An 11,858-nucleotide genomic window follows, 5' to 3' on the forward strand; every position below is an offset into this window, starting at 1 on the left:
GATAGAAATAAAACAGCAGCTGCTTTCTGCTTACAGAATCAAAGGGGATGCACCCAAACCAAAATCACCACTTAGCAGTAATGAGCCCACAATAGTGTGATATGAATAATCTGTAGTTTTGAACTCAGAGCCAATTTTGTGGTGAAATGTATGCTTTATATCCTTAATGCTTATATGCATATTTTTAAATAGTTTTGCTCCATATCCACACATTAAGCTTTCATGATATACACTTATGTTTCTACATGTGTGTTTTCCTGAACCATAGGCTTCTTAAGGAGAGATCACATGTCTAACTGGTGTTTTATCCTGAGTCCCAGACTATTGTCTGGCTAAAGACCTTCACATTATACCCAGAATTGTTTTGCTTGAAAGAACTTATTTGTAATTTGTCTAAATGTGTCAGTGAAAATGCACTGCCTTGACTTTCTGGAATGCTTGACTAAACCTTATTCTGAACTCAAGAAAAGAGGATAACTTCGGAAGTTGGAAAGAGCCGTATTTCTTCTTCAGCAGCTGTTCTTGAAGGCAGGATGCTGTGTTCGCCAGCCCCTTCCCCCATGGCATGGTCTGTTAGCTTAGTTGGTTGGAGATTGGTACTAGTCATCAGCCTCCGTTATTGAGGTTTTAGAGGCAAATGTAATTGTCTTTGACAGCCGTATAGATGGATAAAAAGGTGGAGACGTTTTAAGCAAGAGCAATCCTGGGCTTGTTTACGAAGTGATTGCGTGAGTTGAGGCATGAAGAGAAAAGACTAGAGTTAACAAGAATTAGGGTTCCATTGGGTGCGGTGGCCAATGTTCCTATTAACAGCACTTGAGAAAGGCTGAGGCAGGAGGATCATAGATTGGAGGTCAGCCTGAGATACATAGGAAACTGAGAGAGGGAGAGGGAGAGGGAGAGAGAGAGAGAGATTACGTCTTCTTGGATTAGTGTACAGCACCTGCCTAGCATGTATAAGACTGTGGATTTGATCCCCAGCACTGCAAAAATGTGTGTGTGTGTATAATAATATATATATATATATATATATATATATATATATATATATATATATATATAAAAACACACAAACATGTATCATATAGCTTCCACTTTTGCATAACCTGGGGAATAGTCAACATGGGGAAAATTATGTGCTGTTTTATAAATCTTTAGATTTTTATTAAGCACATGCTCCCTATCTTCATGGTGGCCTGTTCAGTTAGTTCCCTGACCTCTGCCTGTGCTCTTTATGCTTGAATTCACCTTCCACAAATTAGACTCGACACTTTCTGCAACTCACTGGTCATTTTCACTGTGACACCTCTTGCTGTGCATCACACTTTAAAATCCCCTGAGGAAGGGACGAATCTGGGGTTGCTTGTGTTTTATATTGTGCTTCTGGGTTAGGGCTGAACATGAATCCCAAGGGATGTTAGTGAGGCTGAGTTCTGTTCCCCAGAGCTCAATTGTTCTGGGAAGCAAGGGAGGATTCCAGAGATGTAGTGTGGTGGAGAGAGGAACAGATATAATAGTCCCTGCTATAGGGACCTTTTAGTGACTTCAGAGGATAGAAAACAAATGCTTGCAGGGGAATCGATACAGTGAAAATCAGCAGCCAGTGTTTATGCTAGAGCTGTTATTGGGGGAGGTAGTTAGCTATCTGAGACTAACCTCTAACAAGTAAGGAAGAGGACAGAGCCCTGCAGGGGTTGCCACTGGGCCTGATGTTAGTTCTGACATTGGATACTGTGTCATCCTGTGTTTCAGAGTGACCAGCTTCCTCTGGGCTGTGTGCCCATTGCGGGACCGCGCTGTTCGGTTCTAAGCCTGCACACAAAGTGCAGGCAGACAGAGAGACAAACGCTTACTTCTCTTTTACACAGAAATTACTAGCAGAACTGGAAGGAGGAACTGACCGTCTGGTTCTACGTGTGTGTGTGTGTGTGTGTGTGTGTGTGTGTGTGTGTGTGATCTCCCTTTATAAAAATAAAAACAAAACAAAGATAGACCAAAAAGCAAGAGGAAGGAAAAAATTCTTCATTTCGTCACACCATAAAGGACAATTCTGGAGAATCTGCTCTCCCCCCCCCCCAATTGTTATATTTTTAGTCTCTGGTATTTGTCTGTTAAAGTTTCAGACCACTCTGCACATGCTACCAAGGTGGATTTCTCAGCGTGTGGTTGTGTCTCATGAAAGCAGTTCATACTCCAGATCCACCAAATAAAGCGGTGCTCAATGAGTCCAGCAGTTTATTACGAAAAGAGGACACATTCTACCTTCACTCCAGTTATGTTCTTAACTCAGTTCCATTTCAATCACCGGGTGCCTCATTCTTATTCTGTTCAGCATTTGGGACTGGAAATTCTTTAAGAACTAAGTAGAGTTATGAGAGGCAGCAGAGACTATAGGGAAAGGTAAAGACCTGCTTAAGGGAAACAAAATCCAGTGAGATTAGCTGGGAAGTTGCCTCCATGGACAACCCATGGGCTCCTTACAGGGGTTTTAGCAATTCAGAAACAAGAACAAGAAAACCCAAACAGAGAGAGGTTTGTTTGCATTTGCTAGACCTCCGCCAAATGAGAGCCTCGGTGTAAGTGAACGAGACTGTGCGGAATGTGTCTGGTAAAGATGATGGGTGCGATAGCACTGCCTGGCTGGGTTCAATCTTGCAAGCGCTTTACAGCTCAGAGCGAGAACATTTGTATTTAATTACAGAGACTGATAAATAGACTCCCCATCCCACCGGAATCACAGCACAGTGCTGATGGTGTTCTCTGATGGCCAGGTACTTTTATTTTCAGCCGGAGTAGCCTCCCCTCGGCAGCTGGTTATACACTTTCCTCCACCTCCTTGACTTCAGAGGACACGACCTTGCCGTCCACCACTTCCTGCACGATGGTCTTAATCTTCCTGGTTTTCTGAGTATCTGTGTGTGTATTAAACATCAGAGGTTGATACAGGCCCATGGCTGCCCTGTTATATCTCTCAACTTTCAATTATTGCTGTTTTCATTTATTTCCTATTCTTTTTCTTATATAACCTTAAGTTGATTTTATTTAAAAAAAAAAACACAATGTATCACTCTCCCCAAATTTATAAATCCCTCGCCTTTTCACCTCAGATAGAAATAGACAATCTTGAATGAAACCCACATTTCAGTTGTTCATTTCCTTTCCAGGATTGCTGTCTTAGCAACAGCACAGGCTAAGAAAATTGCGTTGTCACAGGGAGTGTGCCAAGATCCCCACTGGGATGGATTCTGTACATTATGTACAAGCTTTTTAGAATGCTGGTGTCTTGGGGGCTGGTGAGATAGCTCAGCTGATAAAAATGCTTGCTAAAAAAGTATGAGTATCTGAGTTCTGGTGCTGAAACCTATTTTTTTTTTTTTTTTTATAAAGCAAGCTGGATGTGGTGGTAAGCATAAAGTTGTCCTCTGACTTCCATATGTGCAGTGTGGCATGGGCACACACACACACACACACACACACAATAAATAAATAAATAAATAAATAAATAAATAAATAAACAAACAAATAAAAATAAACAAATAAGTAAGTAAGTAGAAACCTGGTTCTTAATTGTGCTTTTGAGGACGCTCCGCCTTTTACCTTTCCTCAGCCGCTGAGATTTCAGCGGTTACGGAGTAAGCGCCCAAGACCACTTACCCTTTGCCTCCAAAGTGCTCAGGTGGTACTCCTTAGTTCTGTGTTGTTGTTTTCAAAGCAAGGTGAAGAAACAGAAAGAAAGCGTTATTTTCGTGTCAGAGCCAGGGTGCTTTCCTCCTCATCCTTTTGTTTTTCAAAGTCTGGGTTGATGTGAGGTTAAACGTTATTTTCCTATTTCTGTCCCTCAGACCACGCTTACTCCACTCTGGAGTGTTCTACTTTTTAGCTTGGGAAACACATGGTGTCAAAACCAACCCGCTTAGCATCTGCTGGAAGCGTCTGTAGTTCTAGCAGAATACAATTAGGATGGAAGTTCAAATTTGTGTTCTCCTGATGAGCTTGGATTTACGTTTGCAGGCAGCTGCTCCAATTCTGCTGATTTACAAACTGGCTCCCATGGGCCTTTGCGGCTTGTGGTTTAATTCATGAGCAATCAAAGAGAATTTTCAAAAGGTTATCATGCGTCCAATTACACATTCAACATAAGAATTAATACAAACGCCATTGGTATCACTCACAGAACCATTTTCTGACTCAGGTCTGCCCTAAGACCTTGTTCAAAGGCTATTGATAGTTGGGGTGTTTTATACTATTTGGTGTATTTTCATCTTGTTGTTGTTGTGTGTAAATTAGCCTTTGTGCTGGGGACTGCCTTGACAAGGACCGTGAAAGAGAATTGCAAACAGACACGGACAGACATCCCAAGGTGCTTACGTTGTTACATCTTCTCCTTCCAGAAGGCGGCGGTAGGTGGCGATCTCCTGCTCAAGCCGGGTCTTTATGTCCAGAAGGATGTTGTGCTCCTGGTTCTGGCGTTCGGTGTCACTCCGGATCTGCATCAGTTGGGCCTCCAGGGAGCTCAGCATTCCCTGGATGGCTGCTAACTGGCTGGCGTAACGAGCCTTGGTGTCCTCCAGGGTGCGCTCCAGAGACTCTTTCTAGGAGAGCAAGACAAGGGGGGTGTTTCTTATTTGCTGACTTGAAGCAAGCAACGCAATTTGTTGTACCTTTTGGGAAGAATTTTTGCAGCCTTTGAGCACCCATTTTTCTAGCTCTTTCGTTCTTCCAATCTAGACAGAGCCAGCCAGCCAGCTGTGCCTGTCATCTCTCTGATTTTTGTTTAGTTTAATTTGAGCTTTGTGTCTAGTGTTCGCTCGGTGCCTCATTATCAACATTTGCTTCCGGGCCCTGCGAGGAGGCCATGCTGATAAGGTTTTTTCTTTTCTTTTCTTTCTGAGAATCAACTCTAATAACTGCCCCACAGCTCAGCTATTCTCTCTTCTTTTACCACGCTGACATGACCCAGACTAGTCTGTCCCTTTAGCCCTGACCCAGGAAGTAGGATGTCAGAGTCATCTTGGGAGCATTGTTGGCATAACTTGCTGTGGCCTGATGTTTGCTTAGCCTGCAATATCTCTACTCTTTTCCTAACTTAAAGCTCATCTTTGATCTAAGATCTAGGGTAAATGTGATTTCCCCCGTGGAATGTTCAAGATCTACTCTTGCATCTGCATATGTACAGCTCATGGTCCTTGCCTTGGCTTCTTTCTGTGGTGTAGTTACTGTTAACCATTGGACCTGTTTCCTTGTTGGCTCTGCCAGGGGAGAGGTTACTTCTTACAGGGGTCTGTGCTTTCGGAGTTGTGAACACTGGCCTTCGTCAGCACAGACGTGGCCGAGCAGGGTAGGCCAGAGGTGCTCACCATGCTGAGGTGGGACTGGAGCTCTATCTCCAGGTTCTGGTAGGTGCGTCTCAGCTCCGTGACTTGAACCTCGGTTCCTTTCAGCTCCTCGGTGTTCACAGTGACTTGTTGCTGCAGAGCCTCGCTCTAAAATTCCAAGAATGAAGAGAAATGAGCAAAGAAAGAGAGGAAGGAAGGAAGGCAAGAAGAGGAGGGGGAAGAAGAACGGAGAGAAGAAAGGCAGGAGGATGGAAAAAGAGAAAGGAAACCCGGGCTCTCTCCTGTAGAACGGAACTGCACATCTGCACTGCACATCTGCTCACACTCTAGAATTACCTGTCTCTCAAACTGTTCCTTGGCCTCTTGAAGGTTCTTCTGGGCCAAGACTTCATATTTCTGCCTCATCTCATTCATGATCTCTCCCAGGTTCAGGCCTGGAGCAGCATCCACCTCCACATTGACATTGTTACCCAGCTGCCGGCGAAGGACGTCGACTTCCTACGAGAGTGAGATTCTGAGTGAGTTTAGTGTGAAACGCATCCTCGGGTCAGGCTGGGAGGACAAGATATAACACACATCTTGTGACTTCTTTCGTTGGGCGTGAATAAAGATGAGAGGAAACCAGAAGACGGCTTCCTGTGCTCTGGGCACTGCAAAGAAGTAAGGGTGACTGTCATGATTGACAGTCCTCATCACCACCGTCAGCAGCACCATCACCACCATCGCCTCTTCCTGTTTCTCCTCCTCTTGTCTTTGTTATTTTACTATGGGAGCTCCCTCACCATTCCCCAAACATTCCCACCTACTTCTCACCTCCTGATGCTCTTTCTTGAGGAGGGCCAGGTCTTTGCTCAGCTCTTCAATCTGAAGTTCCAAGTCGGTCTTTTGAAGGGTCAGATCATCAAAGACCTTGCCCAGGCCTTGGAGATCAGCTTCTACGGTGATTCGCATCCCCCTCTCCGTCTCAAACCTGGGGAGGAATTAAGATGCAAATCTAACAGCCCTCCTACAGCCATTATAGAAGAGATGATTTAATACAATGAGATAGGTCAACCTCACTTTATAACAATGCCCTTCACATATTTGTGAAAAATGAATGAGAACCTGGGGACCAGATCATTTGCTCTGACCCATAATCTGTCACTCTGGCTGGAGAGATGGCTCAGTGGTTAAGAGCACTTTGCAGAGGACCTTGGTTCAATTCCCAGCACCCACATGGTGGTTCATAACCATCTTTAACTCCAGTTCCAGGGCATATGATGGCTCCTTCTGGTCTTTGTGGGCATCAGGCACACACATGCAGGCAAATGGTCATTCACATAAGACTCTATATCTATATCTAACTTCTGTTCACTTGTAGTCTGAAGTAACTTTTGAAAAGTTTATAAATTCAGGGGCTGGGGATATAGCTGGGTGGTAGAATGGTTGCATATAAGATCCCAGGCTTGATCTCCATCACTACAAAAACGACAGGAAACAAAGCTAAAACTCCAACCAAATCAACAACAATAAAAAAAGCAAAAAAAAAAAAAAAAAAAAATCCCCAAACATCCCCCCCAAACACCGCAGAAACTGACAACCCAAACATAAATTTTACAGAGTGAACTTATTTTGATCATTTTGTTAAACAGATGCATACAGTGTGAGTCATCTCAGTCATTGCCTTTCCTCTGCAACCTTGTAGCAGAGACACAAATTAAATACACCAAAGCCAACCAAGGGATAACACAGAACAGCCGCTGACCAAGCCGACCTGGGGTTCACAAATCTAACTGCCTCACCTTCATTCAGATCTGCCTTTTGATTTCTTTCTTTTTCGTCTCTTTTAGAATCAAAACCCCATCCTTCTAAACTGCAGGGCTGTGGATGTGGACACACCCTGCAGCCTGGGGCCAGGGAGCTCTACTGGTCAGCAGTTCGGAGGGAGCCTAATAATATGAGTGTGTACAAGACGGTGAACAGAATTGGAAGTGTATTAATCATAGGTTGGCTCCATTTCTTTGGTTGGCTGAATGAAAGGGGAACACTGAGAGGTACAGGAGTCATCCAGGGAATCTGGCTGTGATGTGGGAGCCACATGTCTCCATGCCATGGGATGATTCTGTGGCGGGTCACCCAGTGGAGACATGCGACTCTCTCATCACAGAAGGACATTTGTGCAGACATGGAATTCTCGGTTGCTTTGTTACTGCTCTGAATGACAGAATTAGGTTTAGTGAGTGAATAAGGCAGAAGCCAGGTTACTAAGAAAGACTACTTTAGGAACCAGAGCTGACACACCAGAATAATAGCAGTTACTGAGAGGTGTTCAGAAACAATAGAGGGTAGACGAATTCTAGCATCGTGGGAGAGTGATGTCTGTCCCCAAGTGCTGGGCAGGATCACATAGCTTTTAACAGCCCTTAAGCTCCAAGATTCTGTTACAACGTAATACAAGTTTCTTGGCTCACAATAATATGCTCATCTTAGTGTGATGAAAAGCTAATAAATGGAATTATTTTTCAGGACCTGTGAGTTGGTTCAGCAGGCAAAGACACTCGCTGTCCACCTGACGTCTGGAGTTCTATCCCTGGAACCCACGTGATGGAAGGAGAGAGCTGCCAATGTCCTCTGACCTCCACACGTGTGCTGTGGCTTCCCCCTCCCTCTCCCTCCCCTATCCCTTTCCCTCTCTTCCCGCTCTCTCTATCCCCTCCCACTTCTCACATACACATATACATACTAAATAAATGAGAAAAAAAGCTACTAAAAGGATTTCTTTTTCAGATAAATTTACCATGGTGCTGGGTGTGGTGGAAGACATCTGTAATTCTGAGTAAGGAGGATGCTGGCTTTGGGGTCCTATAGCATAGCAAGGACCTGTCTCAAAAACAAAAAACAAGACAACCAACCAACCAACACACACACACACACACACACACACACACACACACACACACACCATTTTTACTGTGATTTAGAGAACTTACTTCAATCTGAAGTCCTCTGCAGCCAGTTTAGCATTGTCAATTTGCAAGACGCATCGGGCATTTTGTATTTTAGCATCTTTAATCTGGAAAACAGAGAGAGAGAAAGAATGACATTTTCATCAGGGCAGGAGTTTAAAATGATTTTACTTGTCCTCAGAGACAACTGTCATTCCATCAAAGATGATGTTCATTTCAGGAACGTCCATGTGAGGATAAGTAGGGGGATGATGACACAGGTATTAATGTAATAGAGTTAAACAGGACTCTTGGTCTGGCCCGTTTTCTTGTGATTGTACAACATGGAAGTTGAAATCATCCCTATCACTGAGACTTAGTAAGTGCCTTGTCTGTGGCGCCGTTTGGACCTGGAACATTGCTGTTAGCCAGCCCTTCTCACCTGGCCAGCTCCCATTCCTTCACCTCTCAGCCTAGACACCATGACTTCAAGGGGGCCCTCAATGATATCCTCCAGTTCTAGTAGTGGGTGTGGCCCTGTTTCTGATGCTCTGCACAGCCTTCCTGCCTTGACTTCTCTGAGTGATAGTTGCCTCTGTCCAGGCCTGGTTCCACCCAAAGCACTTTATGTACTGACACATTCCTCTATGTGTGATGCTCAGTTCCCAGCTAGTGTCTATGGAATAGTGGCTGAATGAGAACTGGTAGGCGTTAGGTACTAAGACAGAAGGATGGATGCACCCTGGATCTGTGTGTGTGTGTGTGTTTGTGTGTGTGTGTGTGTGTGTGTGTGTGTGTGTGTGTGTGTGTGTGTGTTCATATGTACAGGTGCATGCATGTGGAGGTCAGAGAACAGTCTTGCATGTCATTCTTTAGGTGCTGCCCACATTTTTTGGGGGAGGGGCAAGATCTCTCATTGTCCTGGAACTCATCAAGTAGGTCAGGCTGATTGTTCAGCAAGCCCTAGGGATCCGCTTGTCTCCACTTCTCCAATATTGAGATTACAAGCACATGCCATCTTTCTCCATTTTTTTTTAAAACCTGGGTTCTAGAGGTTGGACTCAGGTTCTTGTGCTTGCCAGGCTAGCACTGTGTTCTTTAAGATGCGTGTAGATTGGAAGTCTACATCTAGAAGGCATTAGAATGACTCATCTCTTTCAGTAGCTATTCCTGGAGAGCGGTCCCTTAAGAGGCTTCCAGCTAGTAGGTACTAGTGGCTTCTCCTCGGTATTGTGGATAATCCCCAAGTCATTTCAGAAGCGCCAACCTTGAGATACATGCTGGGGAACAACCGGTTTATTTGGAATGTGTTTTAGTGAAAGCCTGAAGGAAGGCCCTGTTGAGGGTGATGTCATCACCTTAGCTTTGTGAGCTGAGAGTTTCTGTGAAGTTTGAATGAAGTTGCACTGATGCGTATAACACAACTCAAGAAAAGAGGCCGACTGGAGAGTCAATGGCCTTTGCTCTAAAGGGGTAATAATTTTAAACATAAGCAAAACAGAAAAGGACGCTTTGCTTGATTAGATAAGAATGCCAAAGCAAAGCAAAAGGTGGTTGCTGTGCTTGATGTCTTCAGTCAGGAGCAAAGTCTGAGAGAGAGTTGAGAGAGAGAGGGAGAGAGGGAGAGAGAGAGAACCCCACCTATCATCTATCTCGGATGACACAGGAACAGATTGTGATATGATTGCAATAAATTTGAATTGGGGCAATAGAACATTTTATTATTGCAGAAGTGCTTTATACAACGCTTGATGATGGTTAGCAGATAATTAAACAGGGCATTAAAAAAATCCAGTTATCAGAACTGTTCATGGTGGCTAATCCTGGTGCTGAGGAGGAAGAGGCAGCAGAAGGGTGAGGTCCAGACTAGCCTAGTGAGATCTTGGTATCAAAAAAAAAAAAAAATCGTCCCTTTCATCCATCCAACCACTATCATCCATTAGTATCTGTATTCTGTCTCCCCTCTGAACCCTTTTGTTATTTATAACCATAGTAGGATGATACTTGAATTATAACACTTATATAAATGAAAAGAGAAAAATCTCTTTAAATTGATTTGAGTCTTCAAAGTTAGTGAAGACTAATGGGAAACTCACATAGAAACCCTTGAAGTTCTTTTAAAAATAAAATTATTCTCCATGAAGACCTGATATTGTAAGCTATGACAAAGACACAGACTGTAATTTTGAATGATAAAATTATCATATTTTATATGTAATTAGGTTGAAGTTTTAGAAAAAGTGTGGGGTAAACTCATTTTGTCCACACTAACACCACACGATAAAATACATTTTTTCCAGTTATGAATTTCAACCTAATCTGCTTCATGTGTTTGAATTCACCTAGCATCCACCCATCCCTCCTGATCTACTATGCAACTAAACCGTAGGGTAGAAAACACAGGCCTCACGACTCACCTGATTCTGCAGCTCTTTGATTTGTGTGTAGTAGGGACCATAGTCCTTGATGGTGCTTGGCGCATTGGTTTCATACCACTGCTTGATCTGGGCTTCAAGTCTGAAGTTGGATTGCTCCAGGGACCGCACTTTCTCTAGGTAGCTTGCCAACCGGTCATTGAGGTTCTGCATTGCTAGTTTCTCGTTGCCAGCCAACAGGTCCCCTCCGCTAGAGAGATCACTCCCATAGCTCGCTACAGATTTGGAGACGGAGATGCGAGTGCCATGGCCTCCGGCCCCTCCATAGACGCTGGGTGCAGCCCCCACGCGCTGCACGCTCGTCTTCCTATACAGGGAGCCACTCATGCTAAGGGCTGGGCCTGGTGAGGAGGAACTCAGGCTTCTGTGAAAACTTCGGCGACTGAAATCCATCTGGGATTCTGGGAGGCAGCACCTGGAGCCTGGAGTTGGAGCACAGCCTGTCTGTCTGGTGGAGCTGTGGAGCTGACCTTTTATAGAGTTCAGGAGAGACTCCTCCTCTGCTGCCAAGTCACTTCAGGAATGACACAGTTGGCTTTTCGGCCTCCCCCTCTTTAGTACAGCAATATGTTCCATCCAGTTCCAGAAATGACCACTAGAGGCACTTCTTAAGGGCTTTTCTGGGGTGGGGTGGGGTGGGGGTGATTTCTTTTTAATAAATAACAAAAAGAATGAGGAAGGGGTGCTCTTTCAGTTCTTGCACCTGCTCTGGCAGGTTCTTTTTTCAACCCCTGTACACAAATAAAGAATATTTACAATCTATATGAATAATTCAGGCATTGAACAGCTGTGGGAACATAATGGTAGGTCACACTGGTGAGAGTAGACAATGGCTTGTTCAAATGATGAATTGCTTTTCAGAGCCTCTGCTTTACCCTCTTTTTTTTTTTTTTTTTTTTTTTTTTTTTTTTTTGCTTTTGAGTTTATCCTTGTCTAGAACTTATATTTTTAGTCTATTGAAATATCTTGTATGAGGCTGGGTGTGCTGGTGCACACCTGTAATTCCAGCCCTTGGGAAGCAGAGGCAGGAGGATCACTGCAAGTTTGACACCAGCCTGGTTTAAGTTAGGAGCTCTAGGCTAGCCCAGGGCTGTGTAATAAGACCCTGTCTCAAAGCACGTGAGCACGCATGCCAAGAGTTTGAGAACTGAATATGCAAATGA

General features: G+C 44.1%; 1 protein-coding gene across 1 annotated transcript; it reads right to left on the reverse strand.

Annotated features, from left to right (window-relative positions):
- Window positions 1-2,383: 2,383 nt before the first annotated feature.
- Krt20 (keratin 20) lies at window positions 2,384-11,123 on the reverse strand. The gene is made up of 8 exons (XM_059269685.1): window positions 10,678-11,123; window positions 8,306-8,388; window positions 6,150-6,306; window positions 5,673-5,834; window positions 5,358-5,483; window positions 4,369-4,592; window positions 3,655-3,692; window positions 2,384-2,912 (listed from the first exon to the last, which is right to left on the reverse strand). The coding sequence occupies exons 1-8, from the start codon at window positions 11,086-11,088 to the stop codon at window positions 2,815-2,817; spliced, it is 1,299 nt and encodes a 432-aa protein (XP_059125668.1). The 5' UTR covers window positions 11,089-11,123; the 3' UTR covers window positions 2,384-2,814.
- Between the last annotated feature and the right edge of the window lie 735 nt (window positions 11,124-11,858).

Source organism: Peromyscus eremicus, chromosome 8a (genome assembly GCF_949786415.1).
Source record: "Peromyscus eremicus chromosome 8a, PerEre_H2_v1, whole genome shotgun sequence".
NCBI classification, from domain to species: Eukaryota; Metazoa; Chordata; class Mammalia; order Rodentia; family Cricetidae; genus Peromyscus; species Peromyscus eremicus.